This window comes from Arachis duranensis, chromosome 7, assembly GCF_000817695.3.
Source record: "Arachis duranensis cultivar V14167 chromosome 7, aradu.V14167.gnm2.J7QH, whole genome shotgun sequence".
In the NCBI taxonomy this organism is placed as follows: domain Eukaryota; kingdom Viridiplantae; phylum Streptophyta; class Magnoliopsida; order Fabales; family Fabaceae; genus Arachis; species Arachis duranensis.
In genome coordinates, this window is record NC_029778.3 from 3,634,870 (window position 1) to 3,658,117 (window position 23,248).

The 23,248-nt window shown below is 27.0% G+C and overlaps 4 protein-coding genes across 5 annotated transcripts; 2 read left to right on the forward strand and 2 right to left on the reverse strand.

Moving 5' to 3' along the window:
• The first annotated feature begins 259 nt into the window (after nucleotides 1-259).
• Nucleotides 260-7,447, forward strand: LOC107496558 (protein trichome birefringence-like 43). Of its 2 annotated transcripts, none has more exons than XM_052252341.1 (5): nucleotides 260-764; nucleotides 3,890-4,061; nucleotides 5,809-6,002; nucleotides 6,493-6,651; nucleotides 6,998-7,447. In XM_052252341.1, the coding sequence occupies exons 1-5, from the start codon at nucleotides 508-510 to the stop codon at nucleotides 7,296-7,298; spliced, it is 1,083 nt and encodes a 360-aa protein (XP_052108301.1). In that variant the 5' UTR covers nucleotides 260-507; the 3' UTR covers nucleotides 7,299-7,447. The 2 variants fall into 2 exon arrangements, with proteins under 2 accessions (XP_052108301.1, XP_015973335.1); XM_016117849.3 differs by having other exon boundaries at nucleotides 266-764; nucleotides 5,809-5,984.
• A 761-nt stretch (nucleotides 7,448-8,208) lies between these two features.
• Nucleotides 8,209-11,311, reverse strand: LOC107496444 (protein trichome birefringence-like 43). Its single transcript, XM_016117693.3, has 5 exons — nucleotides 11,048-11,311; nucleotides 10,285-10,459; nucleotides 10,019-10,200; nucleotides 9,471-9,629; nucleotides 8,209-8,658 (listed from the first exon to the last, which is right to left on the reverse strand). Exons 1-5 carry the CDS (start codon nucleotides 11,293-11,295, stop codon nucleotides 8,355-8,357), a joined length of 1,068 nt encoding a protein of 355 aa, XP_015973179.1. The 5' UTR covers nucleotides 11,296-11,311; the 3' UTR covers nucleotides 8,209-8,354.
• A 2,036-nt stretch (nucleotides 11,312-13,347) lies between these two features.
• On the forward strand, nucleotides 13,348-16,550 carry LOC107496445 (protein trichome birefringence-like 43). The gene is made up of 5 exons (XM_016117694.3): nucleotides 13,348-13,637; nucleotides 14,531-14,702; nucleotides 14,831-15,012; nucleotides 15,727-15,885; nucleotides 16,106-16,550. The coding sequence occupies exons 1-5, from the start codon at nucleotides 13,393-13,395 to the stop codon at nucleotides 16,422-16,424; spliced, it is 1,077 nt and encodes a 358-aa protein (XP_015973180.1). The 5' UTR covers nucleotides 13,348-13,392; the 3' UTR covers nucleotides 16,425-16,550.
• Nucleotides 16,551-19,990: 3,440 nt separating this feature from the next.
• LOC127740476 (ethylene-responsive transcription factor 11-like) lies at nucleotides 19,991-21,036 on the reverse strand. The gene is made up of 3 exons (XM_052251446.1): nucleotides 20,763-21,036; nucleotides 20,595-20,665; nucleotides 19,991-20,080 (listed from the first exon to the last, which is right to left on the reverse strand). The coding sequence occupies exons 1-3, from the start codon at nucleotides 21,034-21,036 to the stop codon at nucleotides 19,991-19,993; spliced, it is 435 nt and encodes a 144-aa protein (XP_052107406.1).
• Nucleotides 21,037-23,248: the final 2,212 nt, after the last annotated feature.

The window sequence follows — 23,248 nt, forward strand, 5'->3', positions numbered from 1 at the left end:
TAAATTTTCATCATGCATGAATATATTTAGTTCGGTCCATAAATCTGTTCTTTAACTGCTATCATCATTGTAGGATAGAATAGAACACTCAATGGACCCACTTAAGCTATTTTCATTACGTAACATCCATCTATATATACCCTAAAATTTTGTGATTCTTGGTGTGTAATCTATATCCATTCTCTTCTCCCTCCATTGCATATATATATCACACTATGCTTCTCTCTCTTTGTTAATTATTTTTCTCACAATTATTGCATATCATTAAACATGGCACTTCATGCATAAAAAAAAAAAAAATCAAAATTCAATATAGTCACACAAAAATTAAAGTTTTGCATGCAACCGTTTCTTTAATTTCTTGCATCACCATTTTTGGCGGATACCAATTCAATTATTATATATACTCAAAATTCCACAAAAGCCAAATTAATTAGAAAGAAATCATACACACACAAGCACATACACCCTCTTAGATTGTTCATTTTCTTCTGCCATCTTTTAGATATGGGGTCTTTTGCCATATCTAGTGTTGTGATGGTTGTTGTTCTTGTTTTTTATGTTTTTGTGGAGACAAATGGAAGTGTAGGAGGGTGTGACTTGTTTCATGGTAGCTGGGTTTTGGATGAATCAAATTCATACCCACTTTATGAAATATCAAAATGTCCATTTATTGAGAAAGAATTTGATTGTATAAATAATGGTCGTCCTGATCAATTCTATCTCAAGTATAGATGGCAGCCCACTGCTTGCAACTTACCAAGGTACATATTCATCACTTTTTTTTTTTTGAGTTTTTAATTTGAAATATGTTAGTGTATGTGTGCGTGCGCGCCAAAATAGATATCCATGAATATTCTGATAAAATTTTTTGTTATTTTTTTTAAATAAAAAAATTACATGTTTATAATGTTTAAAAGTTAATAAAAATACTTTTTAAAATATTTAAAGAGATCTCTTTTAAGATTATATGTGCTTATCAAAATTAAATTATATATTAATAAATATTTATATTTATATCTATTATATTTTTTATTTTAAAATGAATTTTATTAAATATGATCGTTGTTACTTATATCTATTAAAAATTATTATTTACCAAATATAAAATCTATTATATATATCATTTAGGCAGTTTTTTTTTATTATTAGTTGAAGTGTATGTGCGTGAGTTTATATTTTATTTAAGTTAACAGTAATGTATCATTTTAATTTCTAATATTTCTGTTAAGTTTTAATTTTGTCTATAATATCTTATTCTTATTCTAAATATTTTATTTTTTATTTTAATTTTTTAGTTAAAATTATTTTTTTATTATAACTTTCTTTTAAATAGCAGCAAGAATAATAATTATAATGATCATAGTGGTGACTGTAGTAATTTAAAAATAAAAAAAGATAATAATAAACAAAGAATATTTTTGAAAGAAAAATATTTAATTTTGATAAAAAGACAAAAATAAAATGAAATAAAACATTCGAGACAAAAATATAATATTTTAAATGTGATGAATAAAATTAAAACATTTTACTCGTAATTTAATAATAAATAAGATATTAGAGTCGACTATATATATATATATATTTTATATTTGTACACTATACATCCTTTTGGAATGTATTACATGAACTCTTTTAAAACTACTAGTTGTTTGACTAAGGTCAGGAAAAGAAAACACAAATTAAAGAAAGTTAAAAACAGATAGAAATACAAAAAAGTTGTAATGAAATTAAAGGAAGCTCATTGGTTTCATAGTAATTTCTTATCGGAAGTTGGGAAGTTGAATTTGGCATGAGGTGAGGCCTTGCTAATAGGCTGAAAAAATGAAGCTAGCAAGAACTTCATTTTCTTGGAAAGGATTATTTCTTTAATTTCGATCATGCATGATGCATGTCCTCTTTAATTTCCTAAAATTACTTAGTGATTAAGAATTTAATTTTCTATTTTATTCTTAATAAATTCTATTCTCTCTCGGTAATTAAACAATATCACTCACATGCAATAGTTTATAGGTGAATTATAAGGTGGCTATAATCTAATGTCTAATTTTTACCTAACTTATTTTTTTATGATAAAGTTTGAATATTTAATAATTATTTGTTTTTATGTCATAGTTAACTAAATATTATTAAAGTTATTGAGGAAATAATTATAAGCCTTGCTTGTGCTATATGTTTCTTCCAAAGATTCTATCACTTTACTCTCAACTTAGAATTATTGAAACATGAACAACAACTACTTAATTAATTTAGTGGACCTTTTTATGGGTAAGACACCTTTGTCAAGTAACCATGTGTCTGATAAAACTAAAACATAATTAGAAACTTTTAGATCAGTTAAGTAATAAGACAAAAAAGATTAATTAGTTATGGATCTCCTCCTCTATTTTTCATGCTACAACAGTTGGAATTGAATGTGACATTTTTTCTAATGTAGATTCCACGCTTCCTCTTAGGGTCCACTTATTGTTACCATATGATATAATATAACATTCCGAAAGGAAAAGATTTGCTTGACTTGTTTTACAAGCTACTAGTTATTAGATGGCTAACTAACTAATAACACTCATGTAGATAATAATAGAAACATGATACATATCATTACTTGGATATCTATGTTTCTCTTGTTCTTGTAATTCACTTTATTATTCCTTTATTACCATGTTGAATGAAATCGGCTAATAAATCCGGTTTATTTCTATATACAGTATAATAAGTCAAATATATTAATCAACTTTTTATTATAAAAATATTTTTAATCTTTATTTTTTAAGATATAGGAATTAAAATTTAAAATTTATGATTTAAACATTAAGATAAAATAAAAAATAATTTGAAATATTAGTTGATATTAACTAAAAAAATTAACTCTAAAAATATTGTACACACTAATTAATTAGTTACTAAATTAATCACTATATATTTATATATAAATACACGTATAATTTAATTTAATTTTAATATATATTTTATACAAATAGTTTATTTTTTAATTATCAAGACAATTCGTTTTATGAATTAGTTCAAATTCTTAACCACTAATTAATTATTGTGTAGAAAAGTATATTTAGTATCTTATAAAAAAATTATTATATTACTATAAATAATCATTAGTTTAATTATTTGTCTACATATTTGATTTTTCTATTATAATAGATTTAGTTATTTTAGTAGTAATTATTTAGTTGCAATGTGAATTAATATATATAAATATACATATTAATTGATTTAATTAATAGATGATTTTTAATTTATATTGAAGCAATTTTTATTAGTTTATTATTCATCGATCACATATATTATTAATTAATTAAATAAAGAATAGGCATGATTATATTGTGCCGTGAACCACTAGAAGAGAATATAAATGTTTTTTGTCTTTTTGGGGGCACTCCCTAATAACAAGTTGTCAAGCACCAAATGCAAAAAAGATAGACTTAGGTTGTTAGCCTTATATATACACATTTAAACTAATTAAAAATCTATAAAGTTAAGTGCATATAAATAATATATAATTCCGTGGAGAATTGATCAATTGAGACTTGAGAGACATGGTGTTGTAATGTTGCTTTCATCTATTTTGTCATCAAATAGAATAGCTTAGACCAAATAATGTTTAGTTTTAATGATCATTAATTGTGATGATGTAACCAATTAGATTGATCTAATAATTAGTTCATTAGTCTGTTTAAGTAATTGTCGTAAGTTTGAATTCTGCTTTGTACAGACAGCAATTTATTGATCAGCGATAAATCTTTGAATAAAGTTCAGTGTCGCGACGAATTAGTTTTTAGTCTGTTGGGTTGGAAAATACCGTGAGAAATAAAAAAAAAAATTAATTGTGATGATGTAATTTTAAATGGAGCCATCACTTTTGAATATAATGCAGATTCAATGGGTATGATATGTTAACAAGACTTAGAGGGAAGAGTATATTATTTGTGGGGGACTCATTGAGTTTGAATCAATGGCAATCACTCACTTGCATGCTTCACACAGCTGTGCCACAAGCTGAGTACACTTCTCTCAGAAATGGAGATCTTTCTACCTTCACCTTCCCGGTTAGATCTCTTTAATTTCTAGCCTCATCTTCAATTATTCATTTTAATCTTATATATATGTTATTCATCTCTTAATTTATTATATTTATTTAGGGTTCAGCTTTTTTTAATTAATATCTTCCAATTTTTTTTATTTTAAATTTTAATCTTAAATAAAAAAAATAATTTTAAATATAAAAAATTGATTAATATTAATTGATTAAAAGTTGGTTTCTATATATACTATTTATGTATTTATTAATTATATCATGAATCATTATCATGATTAACACATGAGTTGGACGTAGTACAAGTGGATAACTATCTAATTAAAATTCGCATTCACTCACAAAAGATGTTAAATTAAATGGGTTGCAATAATAATAAATTATGTATGGGATTTGTAGTGACAATTTAAATGCAATAACATTCATTTGATTATTGTCCCTTCCTAAAAGAAGGTCTTGAGAATGATAGATTTGGAGCCAAAAAGTGTGATAAATTATTGAAAAATAAATAACAATGTATAAGTATAAATGTATAATGCACTAATGCTTATCCCTCTTCATTAAATTTATTTAGATTATTAATGGAATTTCATCACTGAAAAAACCGATTCACAAATATAAAGTGTGTTTGATTTGTATTTGTATTATTTATTTATTTATTTANAAATAAAAATACAAACCAAAAATATTAAGTTGGCGTGGCCTATATTTATTTTTATTCCGGAGAGGTATATATATATTTCTTTTTGAGAAAAGTGAATGCTATGGTGTCTAAAAAGTAGTATCTATTTAATAAAAAATATTAAAAATTATTATTTAATTTAAAAAATATAAAAATAAATAATTTAAAAAAAAATTAAAATTTATTACAAAAAATAAGTTAGACAAAATTCAGACAAAAAATTATAGGCACAATAAAATTGGCCTTTGAGAAATTTGAGCTTAACTCCTCCATTATTTTTTCATGTATAAGAAAAAAACTAAATTAAAGTAATGGACCACAACGTATTAAGAATATATAATGCATGGTTAGCATAAATATATTCAATCATGTTATAAGGGTCAGATTGGTAGTTCAGTAGTTGCAATATCATGCGTTGAACTATTGGAATTTGGAAAAGGACCTGTCTACTACAATGGTCTTCTAATTTCTATGGATATTTTAATTAATTTCCGAAGCATCTTTTTTAAATATTATTATTCAGCGGCTAATCTCTTATATTCTCCCTTTGCTACGTTCCAAATTTAATTTAATTTGTACAAAGATGCTTTTTTAATTTTTAATTATTTCCCTAGCATACTTTTGTTATAGCACCAGATATTGGCTAATTTAATTAGGACAAAACATCAAATACAATCAACAAATTAATTTTATGAGAATATTTTAGTCTTTGTTAAAATTAGTACAAGAAAACGTATTCTAGTGTTTATAAATTCAACGTAATTTTGTGTTTCTAGAGTTAAATTCTAATTTCTAATACAATTAAGTGGTCTTAATTAATTCATCAATAATAGATATATTAATCTTTCTAAAAATATTCCTAAAAATGCATTTTTGTCAAAATATTAAAAATTATATTTTATTCTTTTGGCAAAATTCATTATAAAGGTATTTTATTTTTAAAAAAATAATTAGAATAACACTTTAATACATTATATTATATATTATATATATTATACTTCAGATAGATTAATTATATACTATTATTATTATTATTATCCACGTGATGATGACTCATTTGCTTACATATAATTTTCAGAGCTTCGATGTTAAGGTGAAGTTTTCTCGGAATGCATTTTTGGTAGATACAGTGAGTGAAAGTATTGGTCGAGTTCTTAAATTGGATTCAATGGAAGCTGGAAAATTTTGGGAAGGAAACGATATATTAATATTCGACTCTTGGCATTGGTGGCTTCACACCGGAAGAAAACAACCGTATGTATACAGAATAAGGTGAAAATTCAGATGCAGTCGACTTCACGTAAAATTGATAACTAAGAGTCGTTAAATAATTTAATTGATTTGACTAAATTTTCATCTAATGGCTTTAAGCTATTAACTTCACGTAAAGTCGAGTGCACCTGAGTTTCCACCATAGAATAATTAAGACATGCATCAATTATATTATTCATCTTATATATAGAAGAAAATCCGTCAAAAAATTGATAAAAAAAGTATAAATTAGTAACTTTATCAAATTTCTAAATCCTAATTTTTGTGAATTTTTTTGGTTGCTAATAAGATAATTTAGTATTTTTTTATGGAAAAAATTCTGTCAATAAAACATTATAACATAAAATCTGTCGATAAAAATTAAAATATTCGCCACTAAATCTGTCTGTAATAAGTTATTTTATGATAATGTAACTAATTTATTGTTATATAATTTATACAATGTCTTAGCTTCTCTTTTTTATTTGTTGTACGTAATTAAACTTTGTAGATGGGATTTCATTCAAGAAGGAAATAATACATATAGAGATATGGATCGTTTGGTTGCATATACGAAAGCCTTAAGAACATGGGCCAAATGGATTGATGACAACGTTGACCCCACCAAAACTAGGGTGTTCTTCCAAGGGGTCTCCCCAGATCATGCCGAGTAAGTTTTGGCTTCTTTCTCACTCATTATCATTGCATTTTCTTCTTTTTTATTTGAGGAAGTATAGGGAATAAATGGAGTATCTAAACAATTTATATAATGAGATTACAGGAATATTCGATTTAGTAGAATATCAGATGTTTATTATCTTTAGTATTCGGATGATTATTCTAAATAATATAAGTGTATTGTGTTTGAAAAATTAATAATATATTATTCTAAATGTTTATTTTTTAACTCATATTAGACTAAATAAATAATTTATTATACGCATTATATAAATACTCCATTGATTCCTTAGCAGAATTTTTTTATTTATACCCTTTAGATTGTTGAATAATTTCAGTGGATCACAATGGGGGCAATCATACCCAAAATCTTGTGAGGGGCAAAGTCGTCCATTGAGTGGAAGTAACTACCCAGGTGGGCCACACCCAGCAGAGACAGCCTTAAAGGGTGTGCTTTCAAGTATGACTAAGGCTGTGTACTTGCTTGACATAACTGAATTGTCACAACTTAGAAAAGATGGTCACCCTTCTGTTTATGGCCATGGCGGCCACCGTGACATGGATTGTAGCCATTGGTGCCTACCTGGTGTTCCTGATACTTGGAATCTTCTTTTCTATGCTGCTCTCTTTCAAACTTAATTTCTCAGAATAATAGTAATTCTTATATATGTGTATCAAGGATTTAAATTAAATAATTCATCATATGAATGTGTTTTTAAATTAATTTTGTTGTATCACTAGACAATTCAACTGCGATTAGAGATGATATGATACAACAGATTTTTGCACTATTCCATTTCATCCTGCTTTACTTTATTTTATATAGACTTGTTTTATATAGTAAAAATTTACACTCTAATTATCAACCTGATTGATAAGGACGAATTATTGAATACCTATGAATACGAATTGTATTACTATTCTTTATTATAATCAAACTTTTTTTTTCCTTGAAAAATTTATTTAATTTTTATAAGATATTTGTTTTTTTTATTCTTATAAAATTTAAAATGTTTCTGTTTTAACGTTTGTCATTATTTATGCTGACGGACAAAGTTAAATATTATTCACGGACAAGGTTAATTATCGACAATTAATAAATAATAAATAAAATAAATTTTAATTATTTTTTATTAATTTATTTTAACAATACCCATAATTCATTTTTAACAGTACACTAATTCTCCCTCCTCATACATGTAAAAAAACATTTAATGAAAAGTCAATTAACAAATATGACTATCATAATCACTAAAATCTCATTCATCACATAACTCATCATATAAAATATGAAAAAAAATTTAAATATATCGACACATCGGTGTTTTATTAATTTTTAACTATTGATCTTAATTATATATTATATATATCTTTTATAATTAAGATCAATGATTAAAAATTACTGAAATATTAGTATATTAGTACACTTAAAATTTTTTTAATATATATGCATCATCACATTAATAATTTATCAATTATATGCAAACATCAAAACCAACTATTAAATTCAGTCAATCAATATAAAATACATATTAAAATATAAAATATATATTAAAAATAAATTAAATTATATAATACACATATTTATACATAAATACATTAATGGTTGATTTTAATAACTAATTTTAACGTACTAATAACATTTTTTATAATTTATTCATACATGTATAGATTGATTATTGGCTCGGATCCTTATTACAAGGATCTAAGAAGCTCTGCATAAAAGAGTTGATTCCAAGTATCAGGAACTCCAGGGAGACACCAATGGCTACAATCCATGCCATGATGCCTTGGTGAAGCATAAAGGCCTGGGTGTCCATCTTTTCTCAATTGTGAAAGCATTGTTATGTTCATCAATTTCACTGCCTTTGACATTTTACTAATCACTCTCTCCACTATTTCTTCGCCTCGAATCTTCATCAATGGAATCTTTGCCTTAAATATTGGCTCTGTTTCTTCACCGCAATGCTTCCCATCATAATTCCCCCAAGCGCTACCACTATATATTTCACAACAATATATATATAAAAAACATATAATACATAAATAAATAAATCAATAAATAAAATAAATAGGTATGTGATATTTTTTTAAGAATTTATAGCTTGTTAGAAAAATATTAAATAAGTTGTTGAAAAGTTTTTATAATGAATTTATAAGTCCTTATCAGAAAGATGAATCATGTCAATTTATAAATCTAATATTCTAATGATTTATTTGAATTTTTTTAGAATGATACTTTCTTTTTTTAGAGATGTGTTTTTTTTTTCAATATCTTTTGTTTTTAATATTTTATGGAAAAAAATAGTAAAAATAATAAATTTTATTTTACACTTTTACTTTTTTATTTTTTTTTTCAAAATTTTAAAAAATATATTAACAATTAAAACAAAAAATAAAAACACAAACTAAATATTATTTTAGTTGTCCTGTTTCTACTACAGAGCAAAGTAGCAATAGCTGTGTAAATTAAAATTATTTTGGGATCGGCTATACTACGTCTATATTAAAATCAGCTATCAAAGTCAATTACTAATATAAAATACATATTGGAATAAAAATACGTATTGAAAATAAATTAAATTACACATGTATTTTACATAAATATATTGATAGCTGATTTTTGTTTTACTATAGGTGAAAATTCACTAACTTCATATAAAATTAAGAGTTGAGAACCGTTAGATGATAATTTAGTCAAATTTATCAAATTATTTAACAATTCTCGTATAGTTAACTACACACTATTGAGTTTCTACCTTTCAGATATTGTGTAATTAACATTATTAATTCATTATTTAGGGAACCTACTTAGGATGTCTTGCTGCATCTCCTCGGAAGAAGACTAGAGTCTTATGAAAATCAATGTTACTTTCCACCCACTGAGCCCATGTTGTTAGTGCCTTTTCATATGCAACCAAACGATCCATGTCTTTGTGTAAATCATTACCATCCGCTATGAAATCCCACCTGCACATAAACGTTGAACATCATAGCTAGTTAATCTAAAATACAAATAAATATTTATAAGTGAATATTCACCTGCAGTTAATTTCACGGGAAGTTAATAATTGAAAGACGTTAAATAATAATTTAGTCAAACATATTTAATCATTTAACAGTTTTTAACTAACAACTTTATATGAAGATAACTGCATCTAAGTTTTTAATGCATATATGGTGGAAACTCGGGTGCAATCGACTTCACGTAAAGTTGATAGTTGAGAGCTATTAGATGAAAATTTAGTTAAATTAATTAAACCATCTAACGACTCTCAATTATCAACTTCACGGAAAGTAGACTGCACCTGAGTTTCTAACTGAATATATATAGTTAATTTTGGAGTTATGGATCTCACGGAGTTGCGGTTCCAGACTGAAGCCACCATAGCCATGAATTGAAAACCAGAACATCACTCTGTTGCCACAGAGTAGCATCAGAATCGGCAATAGAACTCAGGTTCAAAACACGACCGTATGAAGTGCTTTCATTTTCTACTAGGAATGGATTCCATAACAATAGTATTGTCACATTGTGATTCTACATACACCGCAATAATAACATCGCATAATTAATGATTTGTTCGTCATAGTAAATTCATGATGAATAATTAACTATTATTACCGGAAAGGTGAATTTGGAGAAACCGTGATGGCGAATCCCTCCAATGAATGCAACGTGACGATGGTGTGAATGAAGTATGCATGTTAATGACTGCCACTGATTAAAGCTTATTGAATCCCCAACAAACGCTATCCGTTTATTCCTTAATCTCTCCAGAAAATCCTTACCATTAAACCTGCGCACATTATTTAATAATCATTCTTTCATTAAACTAATTCTCTTTCAGTTATTTGTGGTTCAATGTTAAATTTTAATGTCCTAATAGTGTATAAAGATTTATATGTATTTAATTACGTATAATAAAAAAAATTAAATCGTAAAAAGATAGAAGATTAATTGTTATAAATTGTTTTTTTCCCGTTACGTTTAATGGTTTATAGGCTGTGTTTAAAAGGGAGACTGAGAGTAAGAAATAGAGATCGAGAGATAAAAATTAAATTAAGTTATGTAAAATATATTGAATTAAATTATGTCTTATTGTTATGTTTAGTTTAAAATAAATATGGAGATTGAGAAAAATATTTAAAATTTGAAAAAGTTAAATAAAAGTATTTTTAAAAATAAATATTATTAAAATTTTTATCTCGGTTTTCAAAAATCTCAATCTTGTGACTAAAATTTTGTATAATGAGATTGAAATTTTAGTTCTCATCTTTAATCACCAAATACAATACTGAATTTTAGTCTCTTATCGCAATTTCGGTCTCTTAAAATAAATGCTATCATAGATGCAGAATCAACCTAATAGGAAAAATGATGATACCTTGGTAGGTTGCATGCATAGGGTTTCCATCTATATTTGAGATATTCTTTATCTGGACGACCATTTTGTTGGCAATCAAAGTGCATGTTTAGATGAAAACACTCACTTGAGTTGTAAAGAGGATATGAGTCATCATAAATCCATGTTCCATGGTAGATATCACACCCCTTCAAATTATGAATCTCATCATCTCCCCCATTTACATAGCCAAAAAATTGTAATAGTAGAACCAAAAATGCAATAACCATAGAAGATTATTAGTGTTTCAAGGCAAAAGAATAATGTTATGGAATCAAGGCATGCATGTAATGTAACCTAATAAAGATGGGGAAGTTATCATCAATTATTGTATGAAGAAAACGACTTTAACGTGTGTGCATTAACATTAATAATTTAATTGACTTTGCGAGGTAAACAATAGTTTTTGTAAACAATACGAACAATGAACTCTAAAATTAGCATAATAAAGTAAAAATACACTACACCCCAAATTATTCACCTAAATCTTAATAATAGGATAACCATTCGCACACTTAGTGAAATGAACATCTAATATATACATTATTTATATTATTTAAAATTTTCATTGTCTACCTATTTTTTTCCGAATTTAATTTGCAACCATAGCTTTTAATTATTTGATAGGCTACATACTATTACATATAGTGATGTATAAATCGCGTTTCTCTTGCATTCCAAAATTTAAGACACTTCTGTATCTTTATTGCATCTTATTAATATTAGTTACCAATAAAAGAAATTCATAGCTAGTAATTTTTAGTATGTTTAGTTATCATTTGGTTAGTATAAATATTAAATTATTTTTAATAAATAAATTTTATTAATTTATATGTATAAATTTTGAAAAATATGAATGTAAATGGTATTGATTTATGTGTATAAAATTCTGGTAAATATAAATACAAATTATATATTTCTTATATGCAAAACGTCTATAAATATAGATACAAATTATTGTTGACTATTAGTCATATAGCATTGTTCAATAAATATTAACACTCAACCAACTTGAGTTGGTCGAGTGGTCAATTCACTCGTCTCTTGAAATGGTTAACAAGTGTTAGAAGCTGTTATGTGAGTGAAGCAGTGGCTTGTGATGTAAGCAACTCAATAATTTTGTAGTAGCTGCATAATCAGCATGATGATACACATAATAATGAACTTGGTTCACATTTTTCTCTAAACTTGAGTTGCTCTCTTTATTCTTCAAACTCTCTTTTTAATTCTTCATTTCTTCAACCTAGATCTGCTACCTACATTGTGAAAAAAGAAAAAGAAGGAAATTTAATTAAGGAAAAGTGTCACAACTTAATAATAATGCACCACAAGCTAATCGTTCTCATTGGTCTTATCCAATTGAAAGCAAAGTCATTAATTGGTGATGTCCATGCTTATTATTTGGGGTTTATTTTCACCATGATAAGCATGCTATGCCAGCGACATGAATAAAACAGAAATAAATTTTGGTAACATCAATCCGGTGACTCGATTTCAGGATCATTAAATTATGGTGTTATTACATTGTTAATGTGGTACACATTTTGATAATATCATCTTATTAATTTTTTTATATAAAAAAAATTCTGCTAGAGAGTCAATGGAATATTTGTACAATGTGTATAATGGACTATTTATTTGACCCAATATGAGTTAAAAAATGAACATCTAAGATAAAATACTACTAATTTCTCAAATACAATACACCAATACTATTCAGAACAACCATCTGAATACCAGGAATAATAAACATCTGATATCCTACTAAATCGAACATTCCTAAACTACCCATTATACATTATACAGATAATCCATTAGCTCTCTATACTTCCTCAAAAAAAAAAAATTATATTCGCTCAAATAATTTGTAAAATTTTAGAGTCCGTCTAAAGTAAAAAATTCTTTTTTTTTTAAATTATGAAAAGCCATATTAATATTGTTTGGTATAATTTTAAAAAATGCTTTTAACTTTTTAAAAATTATTTAAGAGTTTTTAAAAAGTAAAAAAATATGATTTCTCTTTTTCTCAAAACCTGTTTTATCATTTTTATTTATTAAATAATTATTTCTATAACTAAAAATTTAAATACAAAATAATTTATTTATAAATTATTTTAATATAAATCCTTATATTTTAGGATTTTTTTTCAAAAAGGTTTAATTAAATTGTTTCCTCAAACCAAACATGCATATTTTAAAAATTTTATTCCAAATATATTAGTTCCCTCTCTATTTAAGCCACTGAATGGATACCTATTCCACATACATACCCTACCCTTTATTCTACATGATCTTGTATTATTGTTCTTGTGTCAAAAACGCAAGCCATGTTTATTGTGTTATTGGTTCTACTACTACAATTTTTTGGCTATGTAAATGGCGAAGATGAGCTTCATAATTTAAAGGAGTGTGATATCTACCATGGAAAATGGGTTTATGACGATTCATATCCTCTTTACAACTCAAGTCAATGTTTTCATCTAAATATGCACTTCGATTGCCAACAAAATGGTCGTCCAGATCAACAATATCTCAAATATAGATGGAAACCATTTGCATGTGACCTACCAAGGTATCATCATCAGTCTTCAATAAAAATTACTAATTAAAAATTAATTCTTTTTGCTTATTCTATATTTATATATAAGCAGTGCTATATCATCAGTAAATATCTTTTTTTATTAATATTTAACCAATAATAATTTACACTTATATTTACAAATATTTTACACATAATAAATATATATATCATTTGCACTTATATTTACTAAAATTTTACACACATAAATTAATACAGTTATGTAAGTATAATACCCACAACTAATTAGCCCTAGGATCACTCACTCATATAAATGACACTATCATATTTTTCATCTCTCAAACTCACTAACACTCATAAAACAAGGGAGAGAATTTTCACATTTCAAAACATACACATTTCATTATAGAACACACACATACAATACACAAGGCATATGTGCCTTTATATAGGCAATGCTTCCTATTAAAATAATAATTTATGAATCACAAATCAATTTTGTAATGACTACCATTTCATGAGTTGGCTTCATGAATCATCTTTCAACTTGTATTCATGTAGTTTCTATAATCTTCTAATTTCAATTCAATTTGATTTTGAATTCTTCAATGTTGTAGAATGTTGTAGATGTACTACTCTCTTGAATATTCTTCAAAAATCTTCAAGCTTCCAACATCTTCTAGTAAATAGATGATTATTGTTTTCAACTCAAACTTTTCTTCCTCAATTTTTTAACCATGTTTCATGAAGATTCTAGTTCATGCAAGTTGATTTAAAATTTTAATCAACAAGTTACATCTATAGTTTTCAGTAAAATTAATAAAATTTATTTTTAAAAATAAATTAATATTTATGTTATCAAAATAATAACAAAAAATATTAAAAATTACTGAACAAGAGTTTTTCTTATATATATACTCATGAAGGTTTAGTGGTAAGGATTTGTTGGAGAGAATGAGAAATAAAAGGATAACATTTATTGGGGACTCAATAAGCTTAAATCAATGGCAATCTTTCATATGCATGCTTCATTCACACCATCCTCATGCCGCATTCACTCGAGACAACGATCATGGTTTCACTCAATTCACCTTTCTGGTTAGTTAATTAATTAGCTCAATAATAAAATTCATTCATCTATTATATTATTATTATTATTATTATTGCCTTCTATATATGGTTGTTAAATTGAGCTCGTTTATATTATATATGTGTGTGTTAATTAGAATCACAACGTATCAGTGGGATTTTCATGGAATGCATTGTTGGTAGAAAAAGAGAGCACCTCTTACGGAATGGTCTTGAATCTTGGTTCCATTTCTGATTTTGATGCTAACATGTGGCGACACAGTGATGTTTTGATCTTCAATTCATGGCTCTGGTGGCTTCATAGTGGCTCTGATAGACCGTACGCCACATATATATTATTTCATTTTATTATTACTCTCACTATTATATATACATACATATTATAATATACAAAAATATTATATATATACTAAAATTAATTACGTATATTTGTGTATAAATATATAAGTTGTTTAATTTATTTTTAATATATATTTTATATTAATAGGAGATTACTTGATAAAGACACTAAAAATATTTTTTTAAGATGTTTACATGTATTATGATATTATTGGACATTTTTATTAAATCGGTTAATAATCTATTTTTTAATAAATCATAACAAAATCGGTTTATTATAACAACAATAATAAACTCAATTGTCTGCACTATAATTATTAGACCCAATTTGATCCGACTGATTTACACAATCTAAACCGAATCATATTTAAATTTTTTGATAAAAAGACAAATATATCCCTGATTTTTGTTTAAAAAATAAACCAAAAAAATCTATGATCCAGTGGATTATGTAAATTAATTGGTTCGACCAAATTTGATAACAATTGGATTTATTATTTTTGTTATAAAAAAATTAGTTTTATTCTAATTTGTTAAAAAATTAAAAAATAACATATTAATTAATACGTCCAATAATAATACGACACATAACTATCTTTATAAAAAGACGTTTTACGCATCTTTATAAGAGTATCCTCTTGATTTTGATACGTGAATGTGACCTTAGCTTATATATATGTGGATATATATATAGGTGGGATTTCATTGTGGATGGTGATGATTTACACAAAGACATGGATCGTTTGGTTGCATACGAGAAAGCATTATCAACATGGTCTCATTGGGTGCAAAATAACATTGACTTTGATAAAACCCTAGTCTTCTTTCGAGGGGATTCACCAAGACATCCCAAGTGAGTTTCTTAAATAATAATCACTAATATCGCCACTATAATATTATAAGCTTATTAGTAGATAATTAGTATTTTTATTAGTCAATAATTATAACTCAAATGACATAGTTTCTCTATATTCACTTAGAGGTCGCGGTTCAAGTCTGCTACAGACATATATTATGACGACCTTATCAAACAATATTCGTTAATTTGGTGTCTTGTGTTGGTTATTTAATAGTGCTAGCGAATGGGGGAATAACGATGGAAAGCAATGCAGTGAAGAAAGAGAACCAATAGAAGTTAGGGAAGTGAATGAGTATCGAGAACTGAAGAAACCAGCGGGTGAAGGGATTGTGGAGAGAATAGTAAGAAAGATGAGAAAGCCGGTGAGGTTGTTGGATATAACAAGATTGTCGGAGCTGAGAAAAGATGGACACCCAGGTGCTTATGCTTCATCTCATCATCAAGGCATGGATTGTAGCCATTGGTGTGTCCCTGGTGTTCCTGACACTTGGAATCACCTCTTTTATGCCGAGCTTCTCAGAGCTTATGTATAAAACAATCATCATCATTATCTATATATTTCTCAAGGGGATGCTCCCATGCATAAAACGTCTCTTTTTGTAAAGACATTCACGTATCGCATTATTATTGGACGTATTAATAAATCGGTTATTTTTTAATTTCTTAACAAATTAGAATAAAATCGATTTTTTTATAACAATAACAATAAATTTAATTTTTTTTGGAATTTAATTATATTTTTAAATTTTGAAGGATTTAAATGTCCGAAAAACAAAAAATCAGGGATATAATTGTCTTTTTATCAAAAAATTTAAAGATATTCGATTTAGATGGTATAATTCGATCGGATCAAATCGGGTCTAATAATTATAATGCAGACAATTGAGTTTATTATTGTTACTATAATAAACCGATTTTGTTCTGGTTTATAATAAAAAATAAATTATTAACCGGTTTAATAAAGATGTCTAATAATAACATGACATGTGTGAACGTCTTTAAAAAAAATACATTTTTAGTGTCTTTATTAAAGTGGTCTCTATTTCTTAATCAATTTAGATTAATCAAGTGATCATTTTATTCGTTAGCTTAAATAAATGTTGGATATTAAAATCAGTCTTATACATACAATAACTCATTAACCAGATCATTAAATGAAGTTTAGATATTTTATATAATAAAAATATTCTGAACAACAACAAAAAAATCATCTATATTTATGTGTCTATGCATGAAAGTGTGTTACAATAGGTTCGATTTAATTTTGCTTATTAATATTTTTCGAGAAATGATGTTACATATGTATGTAAAAGATAATAAAGATGTATAAGAAAAATGTACATACAAGTATTTTTCCTAAAAATGTTGTTATATGTATATGGAATAATAAAGTCATTTTTAATTTTTAGCCTTTTTTTTCTTCTTTGAATTAAGTTTTTGGTTCGAGACGCGTAACTGTTTAAGCCCAGAAAATTCAGAATGACTAAAGCGTTTTTCTTTGTTTCATCTAACAAGATTGGACTGAATAACCAAACAGGCTCTCTCAACAATAACAAGGTCTTAATCAGTTGGGCTCGTCACAGCCCAAGATAAAAAAAAACAGAAAACAATGACAAAAATAAAATAAAATAAAAGAATTATAACCATCTTGGGTTGGTTGAATAGTCATCACTTGTCCGTTTAAATAAATGTCAGAGGCAGCCGAGGCTTGGAGCTAGTGGCAGAATCTATTGCCTCATAAGAAGCTGCACCCGGATTCAAGTCCTATGAGAGGGAAAATGAACCCTTAAATGAACTCATGTAGTGTGTGTGAGTGTTGTGTAGGTGTGTAATACATGAGTAATGCCTAGGATTAAGGGCCGTCTAATCTATGTGACAAATAAATAAATAAATAAATGTCAAAGGTTCAAATTGTGCATTATGTATATAGTAATTTATTAGACAGTGGTAGATCCTTAAATTGAGCTCAGATCCACGACATATTAGTCATTAACCTGACAAGTTGAGAAATATAGTGGAAAAATTGAAAAACAAAAATTAAGTTGGGTTAATCTAATAATTAACCCACTAATTCGTTTAATCAAGTGTTTAGTGTTTAAATTTCACCTTATAGATGCTACAAACTATTGGCCGACAATAAATTTTTAAATAAAACTCCGATTCGTAATGGATTAGTGTTTATCCTGCTAGGTTGGAGATACTGTAGATACTGTAAAAAAAAAAAAAAAGGGACAAAAACAAAAGCAATTATTAGAAAAAACAAGTGAGATAAAGTTTTCTTCTATCTTCTTTCTTATTCTTATAGTATTTATCTGTATCTATAGTTGGCTAGTCAATCTCTCAATTTTCTATTTGATCTCTAGATCTTACAGTTTATTTTGAATAATTAGCTAGCCTCTCATCAATCAAGCATCGTAAAACAGAATCTAACATGCTGCATATTGGTTGAAATCATAGGTCATTGATTCATATGCACTACTCTCACACACACACAGACAATAGATCGCATATAGATTTGCATGCAAATATATAAAATAATACTACAAATATCGCTATGACGTATGCATCACATGATAAATAATGATGAATGATCTCTAATAGTGTGCCTTTAATTTGATTAATTCCAACTTGTACATATTTTTTCATGTTATACTACTATAAAAGAACCTTAGAATATAATAATATAATATAAAGTGATGATGATATGTATAAAAATTATGGCCTATTGTATGGTTTTTTTCAATATATTTTAATTTTTATGCAATAATTTTATATATTATTATATCATAAAAAATAACTAATTTTTAAATGTTACTATTTAAAAAGTTATTTAAATACATCAATCCAATATGATCATTGCATACAAATTATTCAAAAATATTATATATACATAAAAAAATTATCAAATCTGATAGGTGCTTCAAATGTTTATAACATGAAGAGATCAAATATTATTTAAAAATTATTAGTTTATTTTAATGTTTTGATTTTTTTATTTAATTATTAGATTGAGCTTTATGTTTGTGGATTTTAGAGTTTTCTTTATTTTAACTTAATAAGAGGTTATAAATACCTCATTAGCTATTGTAGTAATGGTATTGAGTGATATAGAGGTGTCAAAATACTTTTTGATTTGGTGATAAAATCATGGTGTAGACAAGTGAGATTGAGTGGGCCAATGAATTATAGCTCAAATGACATAATTTTCCGATACTCAACTAAGAGGTTGTGGGGTTCGAGTCTCCCTATCTTCGATAAAAAAGAAGTGAGGTTAAGTGGATTCCTCTCTTATTATTGCTCGAGAAATTAGATAAAAAGTAGAGTAATAATTTGTATTTAATTTCAACTTATCCTTTTGTTTTTATTTTATTTTAATGTATCTTTTTTATTTAATTTTAATTCATATTATTTTATTTATCTTTTTTCGTATCAAAATCAATTATATTTATTTATGTATAAAATTATAAATATATATATATGTATTATTTAATTTTTTTAAATATATATTTTATATTTTAACATATATTTTATATTGATAACTTATTTAGTGATTGAATTTTATATACATATAGTATAATTAAAAATTATTTATATGAAAACAAAATTTCTAAAACTAACCTGTATTAATGTATTATTAGGGTTTATGAAAACACCATTTTATAAAAGCGCGTAGCAAACACAATATATATAAATCCAAACTCAAGTACATGAATGAATGAATGAATAATAGTACAAGGAAATGAGAGTCAACAGAAGAAGCAGAAAGATGATAGAGAGTCCAAATTGAGATGCTCCTTTATTTAATTTGCAGAGCCAATAAGTTAAGGTAGCAAGCTGGCATATATAATTATATAGTAACAGTAGTAGTCAACGCTATGGGGGTAGTGGCAGTCAACTTTGTTATATTATGCTGCAATATTGCAATCAATTACAATATTGAATTTCTTTTCTATATATGTATGTGCATGCATTCTCTCTCCGATCCTGTCTCTTTCTCACTCTCCATAATTGCATACTACGTACATGTACAGTACCTAATGTATATAAAATATTATAAGAAAATAATTTTCTAACACCCAATATAATTCTTCATCCTATATTAAAATTTATCTCCCAACGCTACAACAATTCCAGCAGATAGCAGCGAAAATTTTGCGGCAGTTTTATAAAACTGTCGCAAAATGACAACCTGCGATACATATGGCGGCGGTTATTGATCGGGACTGCAATAAGATCACATTTAGCGGCGGTTTTTCATGAACCGCCGCTATATTTCAATAAGGCTTGCATTTAACGGCGTTTTTTCAAAAATCGCCGCTATATGTATTGTCGGGTGAGTATTGTTTTACATTTTGCGGCAGTTTTGTTTAAACCGCCGCAAAATGCGTATTACCACATATTGCAATGTTTTGTTTAGTAATAATCATTTGAGTATAATCTAAGTTAAGTAAACACTACTATCTTAAGCTACATATGTTTAAATCATTGTTACTTAAACTCGTAACACTTTTTCTACATTCGTTTTACGTAAATAAAAAAATCACAAGTTAAATAAGCTATATATGTTGGCCACAACTATAGTACCTACGTTTACCGTGGCTACAAGTGGCTAGTAATTGACCATCTAATAAAAATGTGACATTTGTCATAGTCTAAATTAACATAAACATGCTTATAGCTAATCTAAGGTAGATAAAACACACATTTTTTACAGCAAGAGCGATAGTGAGGTCGAGATCCAATAGCCCCTTGTATGACATGCCCTCGTAGTCCACTACAGAAGAAGAATCGAAGTCGTTGCATTGCCTATGAGACACATTTCACTGGCGGCTCATTCTCGATCCGTCGCACGATGTAACATTTCAAAAAACATGATACGACACGCTGCTGGGAACGCCATGACGTCAGAAGTAAAGGCGGAGAAAACGGCAGCTGCGAAGATGAATTAAGCGTGCTACTCTGGCTCGGGTTACATGTATTGTTGTTAATGTGAACGAAGTTGTTGCTGTTGTTCAGAAGCTCCGCCGCCATCTGAAAATTGGTCTTAGCCTTGGCGCCATACGCACGCGCTGCCCCCTCTGCAGTTTCGAAAGTTCGAAGCCAGACGTGCATCTTGCCAGGGTCATGGATTTGGGCGGCGTCCATGGCCGTTTCCTAACAGATCTCTTTGGCATGACTGCTTAACAAATTTATCGCGATTAAGGTGGTCATAATCCAAGTCAAAACCATCTCCCTTTCAACTGTCAAACTCTCATAGGTTCTATCATATCTAGCCACCATAGCCACGAAGCAAACAAGCCACCATAGACATCACCATATATGTTAACTCATGTGAACAAATTTACTAATAAGATTTTTTTATTTACTTTATTGGCATTTAAATTTGCATTCAAATATGGATGTAAAAGAAGAAAATAAAATCATACTCTGTACTAATTAAAAATCAAACATTTTCTAAAAATAATAATTATAAATATTTTCTATAAAATATTAAAAATAATAATTATAAATATGTTCTACAAGTCATTAAAAATTCAAAATGTTATAATTTTACAAAAATTATAATTTTAAATTATCTTTTTTTATTTTAATGATTTGTTGGGCATTTATTTAAATAAAAATTTAAATTTTTTTTAATAACAATCTTAACTTGTATTCTTAGATATAAGAATTCATAATAACTAAATTTAAAATAAATTAATGTTTTATCAAAATTAAATACTAAATAGAATAAAAATATTTTTATATGAAAATCAATTAATTATCTACATATTATCGTGGTTAATAGATTCAATAATGCTAACTGACCAACAAAATATAATATTTTTGACAAATATTTTACTAATTTTAAATATTAAAGACTAAATTCTAAATCTTAATAAATATTTTTAGAAAATATTTTATTTTTAATAATTTATAAAAAATATTTATAATTATTGTTTTTTTATTTATGATTGAATATACTCTTTATTGAATTCATTATGGATATTATTATATGTACTCTTTATTATACTCTTTATATACACTTGGATCATATATAAATAGACGTAAATTACTTCGATCTACTATGGTCCAAAATTAATTCGAAGCAGACTCATTCGAATTACTAGGGACGACCTAGCGTGCATAATTCGAATCACCCTGATTCGAACTACCCTAGGACTACATGCAAGCATAATTCAAATTGGACAAATTCCAATTACAAGCATTACTACTAATTCAAATAGGACTAATTCAAAGTAGTGTTGGTTTAAATGTGCTTTTGGGAGATCCTAATAATATTTTTCAATTTGGTAGAATTGTGTAATTTGGTCCTCCATTTGATTTAATTGTGTATTTTACCCAATATATAAGGTGCCTATAATAACAATGATCAGATATATAAAGTATACAATAAAAATCTATGTGGCAATTAAATGTGTTCAGATGATATATATAATTATTAGCGCTATATACATCGAAGAGATATTTGGCTTGATGGTAACATGACATTGTTAAAGCTTTTCCTTATCTACAGTTCTGATTCTAATAACTATGAACAAAAATATTAAAATTTGGCGGCGGTTTAGAACCGCCGCAAAACAAATGTTGTGTTCGTTTATTTGTTATTTAGTGGCGGTTATTCCAGCGGTTGACTAAAACCGTCGCTATCCATTTTGCCGCGTCATATTTTTCGGCGTTTCATGAAATCGCTGGGCGGTTAAAAACTATCGCAAAACAGTTATATTGTCTATCTTTTTTATATTTAGCGGCGGTTATCAGCCACCACAAAATGGTTTTGTTTTCAAATCACTAGCATTTAGCGGAGGTTGCAAACCACCGCAAAATTGGAAATATCATTTTTCACCCTCATACTGTGGCAGGTAATAACCGCCGCGAAACTAATTCCCATTTTGCGGCGGTTTTTCTTGCGGTTGAAAAAAACCGCCGCTAACTGTTTGCCTGTGCCCCATCTTCTGGCGTTTAATTAATCGCTGCGAAATATTTTGCGGCGGTTCAAAACCGCCGCTAAACGGCTCCAGGAACCGCCGCTAAATGACGTTTTTGTTGTAGTGAACTCTATTATTTTTATATTTTTTATTTGACTCTCATTTTAACATTTGAGCTCATATTTTTTTTTTTTACTTTTTAATTAAACTAAATGTTAATAAATATTTTACGTTTAAGTGTAAAGTAACTTTTGATATATCCTATATTATATATATCCATCAATGAAGCCAGCATCTCCAAAACTTTAGGTTAAAAGAAAGTTAAATGTAGATAGGGCTAGAAATGGAATAAGGTTAGACAGCTTGTTAAAAAATTTTAAACCTAGCTTACAATTAACTTGACTTGGTCTGGTCTAATTTGGTAAAAA